This window comes from Myotis davidii, unplaced genomic scaffold, assembly GCF_000327345.1.
Source record: "Myotis davidii unplaced genomic scaffold, ASM32734v1 scaffold13, whole genome shotgun sequence".
NCBI classification, from domain to species: Eukaryota; Metazoa; Chordata; class Mammalia; order Chiroptera; family Vespertilionidae; genus Myotis; species Myotis davidii.
The window spans coordinates 921,788-935,525 of NW_006286243.1; the positions used below are offsets into that span (position 1 = coordinate 921,788).

General features: G+C 52.7%; 2 protein-coding genes across 7 annotated transcripts in view; one reads left to right on the top strand and one right to left on the bottom strand.

Moving 5' to 3' along the window:
* The window catches only part of TNFRSF1A (tumor necrosis factor receptor superfamily member 1A), a 15,740-nt gene extending 9,149 nt beyond the window's left edge, over positions 1 to 6,591 (top strand). Inside the window, exons 2-10 of the mRNA XM_006757604.2 lie at positions 1,265 to 1,418; positions 1,632 to 1,760; positions 1,974 to 2,123; positions 2,366 to 2,444; positions 4,426 to 4,499; positions 4,621 to 4,725; positions 5,060 to 5,088; positions 5,280 to 5,532; positions 5,669 to 6,591. Coding sequence (XP_006757667.1) covers positions 1,265 to 1,418; positions 1,632 to 1,760; positions 1,974 to 2,123; positions 2,366 to 2,444; positions 4,426 to 4,499; positions 4,621 to 4,725; positions 5,060 to 5,088; positions 5,280 to 5,532; positions 5,669 to 5,976 — 1,281 coding nt within the window. The 3' untranslated portion in view covers positions 5,977 to 6,591. The remainder of the gene's footprint in view (positions 1 to 1,264; positions 1,419 to 1,631; positions 1,761 to 1,973; positions 2,124 to 2,365; positions 2,445 to 4,425; positions 4,500 to 4,620; positions 4,726 to 5,059; positions 5,089 to 5,279; positions 5,533 to 5,668) is intronic.
* Positions 6,592 to 6,771: 180 nt separating this feature from the next.
* Positions 6,772 to 13,738, bottom strand: part of PLEKHG6 (pleckstrin homology and RhoGEF domain containing G6) — an 18,003-nt gene continuing 11,036 nt past the window's right edge. For all 6 annotated transcript variants that reach the window (XM_006757603.2, XM_015559973.1, XM_015559972.1 and 3 more), the window contains 3 exons: positions 8,538 to 8,683; positions 7,196 to 7,882; positions 6,772 to 7,013 (listed from right to left, as the gene is read on the bottom strand). In XM_006757603.2, coding sequence (XP_006757666.1) covers positions 7,004 to 7,013; positions 7,196 to 7,882; positions 8,538 to 8,683 — 843 coding nt within the window. In that variant the 3' untranslated portion in view covers positions 6,772 to 7,003. The remainder of the gene's footprint in view (positions 7,014 to 7,195; positions 7,883 to 8,537; positions 8,684 to 13,738) is intronic.

Sequence of the window (13,738 nt, forward strand, 5' to 3'; positions counted from 1 at the left end):
AAGGGCCGCTGCCCTCTGAGGAGGGGGACATGCCTCTTGGGGAGCTGCTCAGGTTTGCTGCTGTTTCTGAGCGAGGCTTCCCCTGTGGATGCCCGAGGCCCCGGCGTTTGGGCTGCTGCAGCGTCTGCCAGGGGGTGACTGAGGTGTGTGAGCTGCCTAACTGCCTGATATGCGGGGCCACCGGGGCTGCGGGCTGCTAGGCCCTCCTGTCCGGGCCGAGGTTTCTGTGACCCGATGAGTCTGTGGCTCCCCATTATTTAATGTACTTTGAGGACATCCTCTTTTCTTTTCATAAACAGCTCTTACAGCAGAGAAACAAAAACCGAGAACTAGGAAAAGCCAGCAAGAGGCTGACAAAGAGCCAAGTCTGGGTTGGATGGAGCTCAGCACTGACCCCTGGCTTTGCCGTCCAGGCACCTAAGCCAGAAATGGGCCAGTGAGTCAGCTGCCATGGGCTTGCCCCGGGGCTTCTAGAACACCTCGGTGTGCAAAGAGCCTCGGGACTCCCTGGCCCCCACTTTGCTCCTGACTTGACTGAGACTTGAGCTGGATCCCCAGCCTCTGGCCAGTGCCAGCTGCATGTAGCCGACATGCCTTTGCCTACTCCTGTCTTCTTGGGAATTTTGTCAGTCCCCCCGCTCCCGCCCCCCATTCTTTGACTCCCCTCCCACTGGCCCTGGCCGACCTGGAGTATTTGTGCAGATTAGGTGGTGGAAGGGGTGTGGCAGAGTCTGAGGGTGGGATTCTGAGTGAGTTTTTGATACAAATTTATCAAGACACTCTTCCTTCTGCGTGCTGCCCAGGAGTGGTGCCCACAGGGACATCACTTACCTTCATTCCACTGTGATGTGACTGAGAACCTTGTTGCTGGTATAACATAATAGAGGAAAAGTGCACAGATCCCCTGGCCACCTCTGCGAACGTTCACTTTGTGGTAACACAGCACTCAGATGGAGAAACAAGCTCATTCATTGGGACTGCTTATTGGGAAGGAAGGGGCAGAACTGAGGTAACCTATCAGTTCCCAATTAAAAACAAAACAAAACACCTTCCTTGAACATCTGCCCTGTGTCCAACACTGTTAGCTGCTATGGGGAAATAAGGATGAAGATACAGCTGGGCCTGGGGTCCCCCAGGCTTGAGTTGAAGGGACATAGGTCATTACTACACAGAACAACTAGAGGACAGTTAAGCACGCGATTGCACGGTGCCAGCTGTTCAAGCTTAGATCCTGATGGGATCTCCTCTACTAATTCTTCCCCAGGTGCTCCTGGCTCTGTTGGTGGAAATATACCCCCCAGGGGTTATTGGTCTGGTCCCTCACCCCAGGAACCGGGAGAAGAGAGAGAGCCAGTGTCCCCACGGAAAATATGTCCACTCTCTTAATAGCTCCATCTGCTGTACAAAGTGCCATAAAGGTAGGAGGAAGTGGTAACCGTGAATCTCCTCGTTATGGGTCCTGCTACTTTCTTTCCTTTTGTCCCCAAGTCTCCTAACTTAGCTGCTTCTCTCTGGCTGAGGTTTTCTCCCTCCTTTCCTCTCTGGAGAGGTGCCCCAGGCTGCTTTCCCTAGCATGGAGTTCCTTCCTTGAGCTCTCGGCTGCAGCCTAATCCAGACCCTCCCAATTACAGGGACCTACCGGTACAATGACTGTCCAGCCCCAGGGCGGGACACAGAATGCAAGAAGTGTGAAAACGGCACCTATACTGCTTCGGAGAACTACCTCAGTCAATGCATCAGCTGCTCCATATGCCGGAAAGGTGAGTCTCAGGAGAGGGCAAGGGCTCTAAGTAGGATGGGCCAGGTGGACATTGAGAAGAGTGTGCGTGCCTATCCACCTGGGAGGGTGTGCAAGTCTGTGCTGCCAGGTGCGGGCAGGAGTGCGTGTGCCTGTGTGATAGAGTGCATGGGTGGGCGTGAGTGTGTGCCACAGAGAGAGGAGAGACTCCTACCCCATCTCTTCCTCTCACCAGAAATGGACCAGGTGGAGATTTCTCCTTGCACAGTGGACCAGAACACCGTGTGTGGCTGCAAGAAGAACCAGTACCAGGACGCTTTGAGTGACACTCTTTTCTGGTGCCGGAACTGCAGCCCCTGCCACAATGGCACGGTGCAAATCTCCTGTGAGCATGGCCCTCCTGACCCCAGCCCCATCCTCATTGCAGGGGTGGGCCCTGTCTTAGGGGGAGGGTCTCCCCCTTTCTGCACCCCTTCCCCAAGAGGCAGCACTTTCTATCCTTCCCACTCCTGCAGTCTGTGGGGACACCTCCACTTGGGCCATCTATCCCAGGCCCTCCCGGCTCCCCCCATGCTCCTCAGGCTGCAGGCCAGCCCTCCTCTAACTGTGCTGCCCCTCTCTCCACAGGCAGTGCCAAGCAGAACACCGTGTGCACCTGCCACACAGGGTTCTTCCTAAAAGACAACAAGTGTGTCCCCTGTGATAAGTGAGTATCTCCCAGCTGCTGGGCGCTGGGTCAGGGGGCACAGGGTGGGTGTGGTGAGAGCCACCAGCAGGACAAAGGGGACACCCCAGGGTGCTCTGGCTCCCACTGGTTGTTTGAGTGGGAGACACTTCATGTCAAGACAGCAGGTAGACCTTCTCCTTTCCCCCAACTTATCGGTCAAATCTTAAGAAGTCTTTGGGGATAGAGGTTCAGACACCAGGGACTTGTAGTTCTCCTAACTCAGGCATTCAGAGTCTTCCTTTTTTGACATTGAAATTCTTGGGGGACAGTGCCTATAATTAATTCACATCTCTGAAATCAGACTGCATCTGACAACAATGGATGCTGTAGCATGGTTTAACTGGTAGCTCTGTGTGAGTGTTTTATGCAAATAATGGTGCCTCCTAGTGTTCATGGTATCACAGGTTTCATGCAATATGGTATTTCCTCCCCAGTCCCTTTGACCAGGCCTCCTCACTCCTGGCTGTTCTTGCATACTTGCTTGCAAAGAAAAAACTCTGGGAGCTCTAAAGTTGAACTGACCTGGGTTTAAATCTCAACCTAGCCATTTATTGGCTGTGCACCTTTGGGCAAGTGATGTAACATCTCTGAGTCTTAGTTTTTTTTTTACCTTTAAAGTATGGGTAATGCCTGGCAAGTGTGGCTCAGTGACTGAGCATTGGCCCATGAACCAGGAGGTCACGATTCCATTCCCTGTCAAGGCACAAACCTGGCTTGCAGGCTCCATCCCCAGTAGAGGGCATGCAGAAGGCAGCTGATCAATGATTCTCTCTCATCATTGATGTTTGTTTCTCTCTCTCCCTCTCCCCTCCTCTCTCTAAAAATCAATAAAATATGTTTTAAAAAAAGTAAGGGTATAATGACATCCACTTGGCGAAGCTGTAAGAACCACGATATATATAGCTACAAAATGTCTGACAAGAAACTCGTCTTTTTCCCGCTAAGTTTTGTCTCTGCTTGAAAGAGCCTTACACCCATCCCATATGGTTCTCATCATGAGCGTGTGAATCTGAATCTTTCTGCTTTCAGATTCCTGGTGAGAACTCACATTTTCGAGGTCCTTCTGGCCTCCCATGGAGTTCTCATCACTCCACGCTGCCCAGTGACCGCTCCCAACATGGGAAGATGTGTTTGTTCTAGAGTGCTCTCTGGTGCCGGCCAGCACTGTGTATTTTTAAAATTTTCACATGCATGTTTGACCCCTCCCTCAAAGTCAGGTATTGTCTACAGCAGTGCCATCTTGAGAAAAAGCTCTTTAACCTCTCTTTGCCACAGGATTCTCTTCAGCAGAACCATGATAAAGTAACAATCCAATGACAGCTACCATTTGTTGAGCACTTACTATATGTCAGGCAGGATTTTCTCACTCAGACCTCAATCCTGATAGGTGGGTAGGATCCCTGTTTTCCTGATGAGGAAACCGAGACATACAGGTTACACGACTTGCTTGGAATCACACTGCTAGCCAATGACTGGGCTGGAATTAAACCCCAACCCTGACTGCTTTAACTGTTTTCCTACACAGCCTCTTCAAGATCAATTACAGTTTTAAATTATTTAAAAAAATATTTTTTATTGATTTCGGAGAGGGAGAGATAGAAACATCAATGATGAGAAAGAATCATTGATTGGCTACTTCCTGAAAGCCCCCTACTGGAAACTGAACCCACAACCCAGGCATGTGCTCTTGACCGTAATTGAACCTGGGACCTTTCAGTCTGCAGGCGGACGCTCTATCCCCTGAGCCAGACCAGCGAGGGCTAAATTAGATGATTTTGTGGTTCATTTGTTTCATTCCTTTGCATCAATTCCCAAGCTAGTTTTAATTTTCATTCTTTTTCAAGAGGTAGTTAAAATACTTGTAAAGCAGAGAATCCTCAACAATGTGTTTTTTTCTTTATTTTTAAACCTGTATTCCTATGGTAGGGCCCCTACTCACCTGTGCAATTTCTTCCTTTAGTTGTGAGAAAAACACGGAGTGCACAAAGTTGTGCCCATCCACAAGTGAAGTTATTGGGGGCTCTCCGGACTCAGGTGAGGAGAAATAACCGGGTGCCCATGCTCACCTGCCCTGTCGTAATCTTGCCCCGGCACCCACCCACCAGCCCTGCTTCCTCCTGCAGCCCGCCCTGATCACAATCTTCTTTGTCCCCAGTGCTGTTGTCCCTGGTGATCTTCTTTGGTTTCTGCCTTTTATGCCTCCTCTTCATGGGCTTAACATGCCACTTCCAACGGTGGAAGCCCAAGCTCCAGTCCATCGGTGAGTGGGGCCTCTGGGAGGGGAAAGGGTGCCAGTGGGGATGTGAGAGGAGGCCGGGTGGTAAGACCCACCGGTGTGGTAAGAGGCATCAGCGCGCCAGTGAGGAGGGGAGTGAGCATCCCCCTAGTTCGCTGTGGGGCTCCCTTGGTGGGAGGTGGCCCTGGATGGTGGTAAGAGGTCACACTGCATCAGTAGCTCTCTCATCCCTCGGACTACATAGGCCCTGAAGCATGTCACCACAAGTCCCCAGGGCCAGCCCCAGCATGGGTGCCAAGGGCTGAGAGAGGAAGTGAAATTTGTGACATATTGTCTCTCTCTCTTTTTTTTTTCTCAGTTTGTGGGAAATCGACACCTGTAAAGGAGGTAAGATGAAACCAGGGATCCCTCCCCCGATTCTCTGACTGTCCCTTGTAATCTTGTAAGAACCAAATTAGGTATTGTCGCCCCTGACCCTCAAGATCCCCTAACTCCCTCTAGTCCCAACCCCATCCAGAATGAAGAGGGCCGGGCTGTTTTCACTCTCCCCCACGAATGCCATACCTCGTCTCTTTCAGGGGGTGCCGGAGCTCCTGGCCTCCGCCCCAGGCTTCAGCCTCACCACAGGCTTCAGTCCCATCCCCAGCTCCATGCCAAGTTCGACCTTTACCCCTGGTGACTGGCGCGACTTCAGAGCTGCACCACCGCCCAGAGAGATGGCCCCATCCCACCAGCAGGCCGGCCCTCTCCTCACGGCGGCTCCAGCCTCCACCCCCACGGCCACCCTTCTTCAGAAGTGGGAGGGCAGCACCTACACGCAGCGCCCGGAGGGTGAGCGCCCAGCCAGGAAGCCCGGTGGGGGTGCAGGCGGGTGGGGCTTCAAGAGAGCAGATGCATGAGCCAGGAGCCGGCGGGCCCGGGCGGACCTGGGAGCCGCAACCCCATGTTCACCCCCGCTTCCTTGCAGGGGACCCAGCCATGCTGTACGCTGTGGTGGACAGCGTGCCCGCGTTGCGCTGGAAGGAGTTCATGCGGCGCCTGGGGCTGAGCGAGAACGAGATCGAGCGGCTGGAGCTGCAGAACGGCCGCTGCCTGCGGGAGGCGCAATACAGCATGCTGGCGGCCTGGCGGCAGCGCACGCCCCGGCGCGAGGCCACGCTGGAGCTGGTGAGCCTCGTGCTCCGCGACATGGACCTACAGGGCTGCCTGGATGACATCGAGGCGGCTCTGTGCGGCCCCGCCTCCCTCTCCCTGCAGCCGCACCTTCCCCGATGAGGCCATGCCCGCGGGAGGGGCCTGCCCCGAGGACCCGAAGACTTCCTGCCCTGGGACCTCTGAAGGACTTCGCAAGATGCCCTCTGGACCTCTTTTTTTTTCTGCAGAGGAAGGGTCTTGGAGGGGCAGGCATGAGCTGGCAGCCACTTACTTGGTGCTACTCCCTCAGTGCTCAGAGCTCTCTCAGCTGAGCACTGCCGGAGGGTCAGCTGTGCGTGTGCATGTGTATGTGTGTGTGTGAGAGAGAGGGAGGGAGAGAATGTAGATGGATAGATGCGTTGTGTGCGGTTGTGAGAGTCTGAGTGTGCCCCGAGCCCAAGCGGGTGGTTGTGAGGACGGCAGGCGTCATGCCTCATTCCTGTTTCGCCTGGAGGACCCATCAAGGCCCTTTAGCAGCCCTGGTTGGTCCCTGGGCCTTTGCCACAGCCCATAAGCAATCCGTATCAACTATGTCATGCTAATCGAAACCTGGCACCCCTCCGGTCCCTGCCTGGACAAGCACAGAGTAAGCTGAACTCTCCCCGGCAGGGACAAGCACACATCCCGGAGCCTCCCGCTGGAGCTTGGACTTCTGTAAATACACTAAAACTGGAGAATTAAAGCTCTGCTCTCGGAGGGAGTGGTCTTCTGAGTGGTGGTGGGAGCCCGGGGCAGGACCTGGGTCCCGCTGGGTGGGATGGTGACAAGTCCACTCGGGCCAGGTACCCCGCCACCATCATGCCCGCTGCCAGAGGAGCAGCCTGTGAGCACTGCTACCCGCTCCGGCTCTTCCCCCACGCAGCGCTGACCAGGCAGTCATTTTTATGCACAACTTTATGTGGGGCTCCGGTGTCTATGGTACACAATGTACAGTGCTCGATCCCCAGAGTTCTTAGAGCAGGGATCCCGGGGTATCCCGGGCCAGGCTTCCTCATGGGGAGTGTGGACCTTGAGGTGCAGTCCTGGGGGGCGGGGTGGTGGTGACCAGCACTCTTGGGAGAGAGATTTCCTCGGGAAGCAATGCCAAGCCAAAGGTCCTGCATGTTCCTCACACCTCTCTGAAAAGACAGGGGATGAAGAGTGAGGTTCAGGGCCCGGCCCTGCCATGGCCCCTGCTCTGGCTCTGCCCTTCTCTACCGACCCCTCCCCACCGACCTCCTACCCTGACACCCCGGCCCACTCCGTCCTGGCCTTCCTTCCCCTCTGCTCCCTCCCAGGCCACCTTCCCTTCAGCACTTACGATGTGGACAGGGGGGTGTCCAGATGTATGATGTGGGGCCCACGCATCCTCTGCAATTGGACCCGAGTCAGCTTCCGAGGCCCGCTGTCCCCAGGCTCCGGGCTGCCCTCGATCCTTTGGCTGGCCAGCTCCTCCCGGATCTCTCTGAGCATGTCCTCAGCACTGAGGGGGCCAGGGGAGGGTCTCCGGAAGAGGGGCCCCTCTTCTTCCTCGTCCTCTGAGGATGCCCAGGGGCTTTCCCCAGCAGAGTCAGCGTGGGTCGGGGAGTGTGGGAGCTGCCCCCGAAGCTGGGCCCTATGCAAGGTCTCCACTACCACGTTCCCTCCCTCCGAGGTCCCATCTTCTTCCTCAGACCAGGCGGGCCTCTCTCCCCTGGGAAGGCTGCTTCCTCTTCGGATAACTTCCCCTGGCAGTTCAGGGGTGCTTCGGCGCTGGAGAGCTTGGGGGTCAGGAGGCTGGGGGCGCAAAGTAACATCCCGGAGGTCCAGGGCGGAGAGGGTGAAGCCGGGGTGCCGCCGAAGGGCCCACGGGCGCAGCCGCCTCAGTGGGGCGTGGGACTCCTTGGGGGAGACTGGGATCAGAGTGCTGTAGCCAGAGTCTGAGGTGTCATCTGGGACCGAGGGGATGTCTTCATCCGTGTCGTCCGTCACCACCAGGTGGGGGATGATGGTGCAGAACTCAGAATTCCTACAAATGAATGAATGGTCAGAGTCAGATGCTCAGGGGTCAAGTTCAAATCCAGGAAGTATCCCTTGATCACTCCATTCAGAAGTGGTCCCTCCTCCCAATTTAATTTGGTATCGCCTTTACACTGTTTTATCATCTCTGGTTGGACTGTAAGCTCACAACGCTTGGTCCAGGTCTTTGTGTCAAGTAAGTGCTCAGGTATGTTCTGTGGGGTTCCTGACATCCAAGGTTACCCCCCTGATGGCTCCTTTTCCTCCAACCATGCTGCTGAACAGCTGTTTTTAAGGATGAACCTTTCACACTCTGGGAATCTGGACTAAGTTGGTCCCTGCCGCTCTGACTTTTCTGCAAATCTCTACCGGCCTTCACTCTGCATCCCCAGCCTGGGGAACCTGCTCCTCTCAGGGAGTTCACGCTTCTTGTGTTTATTTCTTTCAGTCTGCGCCAACCCTAGGCTGGCTAACCTCCTAGGCTGCCCCAGGAGGCCCTGCACATGGCTAATGCCAACCTGTTCTCCAACCTGTAGCCTGGGCTCCCCATTCTATTCCTAACTTCCCGGAGCGCTGTCATATCATTTTGCAGCCTTTCCCCGTCTCTCCCTCTTTACCTGCAGCCTCCTTCTTGTGGGAGAGCTGGTGGTCCCTGTGGGTCTTACCTCCCTTCCACGCTGCTCTGGGAGCCCTCTGGGGAAGGCGTGGAGGGCCTGGTGCTCAGAGACTCCTGGTCCTGGTCCCTGTAGAGGGCCAGGAGTTCCCTCTTCTGTTGGACATATTCCTGTGCCTTCAGCTTTTGCAGGGTGACCTGGGATGGGAATACTTCCATTAAGATCCTTGATTATTGTTGGTTAGAGTGTCATCCTGATATGCCAAGGTTGCGGGTTTGATCCCCCATCAGGGCACACACAAGAATCAACCAGTGAGTATATAAATTAGTGGAACAACAAACCAATGTCTCTCCTCTCTCTCTTTCTAATAAAATTTTTAAAAAAGATTTAAAAATCTAAAAAGAAAAGATCCTCGATTATTGAGCCTTTGCTGTATGCCAGGCACTGGGCTAAGTGCTTTACATACATTATCTCCTTTAGTCGTCACAACAACCAGATGAAGTAGATGCTATTTTTTTTTTTACTTCTACTTTGCTACTGAGAAATGGAGACTGAGGTTAATGACTGCCAAGATCATGCAGTAAGGAAGTGGGACAGAGCCAGGATTTGAACTCTTGGACAGAAAGCCCTCTTTCCTCCATATACAGTTCTTCCTGCTTCTTATGCCCCTTGACAAGCCCTCTATCTGGTCTGCCTCCTCCTTCAGGAAGCCCTCCCTGATTGGTGGCGATGGTGGGGCATAAGTCCTGCATCCTCAGGTTATTCTTCCTCCTGCCACCAGGATGGGTAGGGGCAGGCTTTGTCCTGCGCTGAGGACTCTGCTGTCCTTCAGAGATGAAAACAAGGCTGTCTCAAGAGGTTTGGAGAGAGGACACATTTTGTTTTCTGTCTTCCTGCCTCAACGTTTTCATAGGGGCATCATCAGAATAAAACAGTGACATCTGAGAAGTGGTTCACAGAGTACATCCACATGCACACAGTCATTTGAGACACACCATCACCCTGCAGAGTGGAAAAGCATGGATATTAGCCCATTTTACAGATGAGTAAACAAGACTTTGAGAGATGAAGGGACTTGCTCAAGGTTGCACCGTAGAGAGAAACAGCACTGGGACTGGGCCTTTCCCTGAGTCTTCGGGCAGTAATCAAGGGCAGCGGAAAGAGTTCAGAGCTGTGAAAGGATACCATCTGCTGGGGGAGGAGGAGGGAAGGCCACGGAATCCAGGAGAGGCTGAAGGAGGAGGCTTGGTGAAAGGGACTGGCGGCTGCTGGGGGCAGCGCTGATGTCAGTACTCACTGGATGGCCCATAGTTGTTAAAATACTCAAGTACTTCCATGCTGGTAAGCCAAGGGCTGCTGTCTGAGCCTTCTGCCTCCTTTCCCTAGGGCTACCTTGCTCCCCAAAATCCAGCAACTGCAGGGGACAGTTAGCATCCTGCTCAGCAGAGGACCTCTAAGACCCGCCACCTTCCCAATGCTCCACTCTGATTGGTTGGTGCCCATGCCATTCTGGTTGGTAAGCATTTGAATATCTCCCCACTTCAGGTATATGAACCAGCAAGTATTGGGTGCCTAAACCTCCCTAAAGCTTCTCAGGAACACAGTGGTTAGGGAGATCAGGACAAGAGACATATTGGAGAATGGTGGACAGGAATAGGAAAATGACATCAGCGACATGAGCTTCTATTTCCAATCCTCCTTGCCCTGGCTGTCCAGTCAGTCTCCAGAGGGAGAGAGCATTGTGAGGATTCTTAGTGGTCTCATAAGACTTGGTCTGTTGGCCAGAGCAAGGGATGATGGTGCCTGGGAGCAGGAACTCAGCACACCAGGCCAGGGCCTGGGACTTCTCCCTGTCCCCTCTCCGTGCTGAGTGTGGGAGGGGCCATTCTGGGGCCTGGGAGTGGCCGGGACTGCCGGCTTGTCCTGCTTAGATGCCAAACCCTTTTACCCTACAAGACCAAAGTTCAATGCAGTGTTTGGGACATTCAGGATAGGGACAGTGTGTGGAAGAAAATAACTGGAAATGGGGGTGGGGTGTCTGTAAGGAACATCCAATACCAGCACCTCCACTAACCTTGCCCCTGGCCCTACCCCAGGAAGAAGCCTCTCCAGGCCACCCCAAAGCCTCTCCAGTAACCCAGAGGATTTCTCAGCAGGGATAACAGGAAAGACATGCTGGGGGCAGGGTGGGAAAGGAAGAGGAAATTGGTTCTTGAGCCAGACTGTGACACCCCAGCAGCCAGGAACAGGAGGGGAGGGCCCCCTCAGCACACACTCTTCCCTTGCTCTGGTGGGGACCTGACGCCTTGAGAGGAAATGCCTCCTGTCCCGCTGCCTGTGGGGCGGCTCCCAGATCCACCCGCTTTCCTTCCAGAGGCCCCAGATGTTGAGGTACCCCACCCACCTCATGATGACAACAACAAGCATGTATGGAGCGCCCATTTCGGGCTGGGCTTCGTGCCAAACAGTTTACAAACAACGCAGTTCCCATTGTCACGGCAGTTCCCCAGAGACACGTAATGACTCCTGGGAGAACACAGATAACCAGAGCTGGGCTCCACCCCGCCTCTCATTTCTTGGCCTTCGTCTCTTTCTGTTCCTGTCACTGGTGTCTTTTCCTCTTCTCATCCCCTAAATATGGGCATTTCCCAAGATTCAGTCTGCCTTCCCCTGAGAAGCTCCTTTTCTCTAAAAGCTTAAGCCACTGTGGGCAGACTCGCCAGGAATAAATCTCCATCTACATTTCTGTGAGGGGAGAAAAAAAATCTGACCCCTGGGGGTTGCTGTAGATCCTCTACTGCCCTCTGCAGTTTACAGTGACTGATTGCGATAGAGAGCGGGGGTTCTCTGAGAATCTGGTGTGAGATAACAGCAGGACAAATTAATTTCAAAGCTTCCGTTCTTTGTTTTGCAAAGGGAGGCCGGAGTTTTAGGCATCAGAAGTGACCTCCTTTCCTCTGTTAGTCAGTAGTGAGACTACCAGGGGGCTCAATTATTTTGCATAATAAAATGTCAGCACGTTTTTTGTGGTCCCTTGGGGGTTCTAAAAGGAGAAGGGGTAGGGGTGTTGTCCTGGGACTAGGAACCAAAGGAAAAGGAGAAGGTCCTGCTGGTGGGGCTGGTACAGAAGGGAGGCTGCCTGCAGGTCAGGGCCCCACCTGCGGTCCTGACAGGCTGGGCTGGTCTCCAGTTTTGTCCTCAGCTCCACTCCTATCCAGCCTTCATCAGTACAACTCGACTGGCCACTGGAGTGGTGCCGGTTGTCGGCCAGTCCAGCCATGTGGACACTGTGTTTGTGCTGGGGAGAGTGGGATAAAGAGAAGGACCCTGTCACAGAGAGAGGGAAGTATGAGGGGGCCTGAAGCAGGGCAGCTGGAGACCAGTCACCACTAAAACCACCCCCACCCCACACCCAACCCTGTCCCCTACCTCTGCCTTCCTGGGGACTGTCACCATCCTGTTTTAGGTATTTAAGGAAGTGGCAGCCCACAGGGCTGGAGGACACAATATCTTGAGGTTCCTCCTTTCACCCTTAATTCATTCTTCTTTTTTCTAAATGGCAAAAAACCCCATATTTATTTTTTACTCCCCCAATTCAGAATTTTTAATACGGTATTTAAACAGAGACTAAGCTCTGGTTTTTCTTTCCTCAAATAATCTGTCCATATTATGATACGATATCATAAATAAGATTGCGGAAAGAATGCTTAAAATTATTTAAAGAACAGACTCTTCACATATTCTCAGAAGTTTCAGAAGCCCTAACTGCCTGATGTGCTAATGACAAATCATTGTTACCTATTCATTACAGCAAGCTCTATGAGGAACACTAATTTGACTTAAACACCTTAAACATAATGAAGTTGCATTCTTTAGAAATAATCTACAATAAGATTTCTTTCCTTGTTCAAAATGCCTCTTCTGTTTTTAAAATTGAGGTATAATTGACATATAACATTATATTAATTTCAGGTATACAAGGCTATGATTTAATATATATATATAATTTACAAACTAGAGGCCCAGTGCACAAAATTTGTGTACTTGGGGGGTCCCCCTCAGCCTGGATTGCGAGAGGGCACAGGCCAGGCCGAGGGACCCCACTAGTGCAGGATTGGAGTGAGGGAGGGATGCGGGAGGTTGGCCAGCTGGAGAGGGACTGCGGGAGGGCTCCAGGGCAAGTCCAGCCCATCTCGCTCAGTCCTGATCGGCTGGACCCCAGCAGCAAGCTAACCTACCGGTCAGAGCGTCTACCCTCTGGTGGTCAGTGCATGACATAGCAAGCGGTTGAGCGGCCTTAGCTTATCATTAGCATATTATGCTTTGATTGGTTGAATGGCTGACCAGTCGCATATGAGGCTTTTATTATATAGGATATATAATGAAATGATCACCACACTAAGTCTAGTTAACATCCATCACCATACATTGTTAAAAAAAGATTTCTTCTTGTGGTAAGAACTTTTAAGATTTACTCTTTTAGAAACTTTCATAGTTCACCCTCATTTCTCACTTGAACTCAGGTCTGTGTGTCCATGTTTTGACAAGCCTCCAAGATGCCTCCCCTTGGCTGTCTCTCACTGATGCATTTCTAAAGTGCTTCTGTTTAAAACTGAATATTGCTACCCTAGGAAACAACTCCCAGGAAACAACAACTTAACAAACAGGCTTCTCTTTCTAAGGATTCATTTCTGTCAGGGCCACCATAGCCAAAGAAGTCTTTCATATGGGAACCTTGGAGAGCAACTATCCTTGGTCTCTGTGGAAGGGTTTCAGAGCTGTGACCATGCATTTGCTTAATCAGAATGACCTTGGAATCTTCTCTATGAAGCAAGGACTGTTATCTTATCTAATAAAAGAGAAACATGCAAATTGACCATACCTCTGCTACACTCACAAGCCACACCTATAAGCCACGTCCACCAGACAGAGAGACTATATGCAAATTAACACAACTAAGATGGTGGCTGGCAGCCAGGGAGCTGGAGCAAACAGGAGTTTTGGTTGCCCTGGCGATGGAGGAAGCCAAGCTTCCTGCCTGTCCTGGTTTGCTCTGCTCAAGGCAACAAAGTTTCAATTATTGAAGATAAATAAATCCCAGATACCTGCTTCCAGCCAGCCTCCACTGGGAACTTGGGTGGCTGGGGGCCATGGCCAGCCTGCAAACAGCCTCATTCCCTCACCAGGGATGGCCACACCCTCATGGGATGAGGGTCCCTGCTGGGGGGCTTGGCCAGCCTACAAACAGCAAT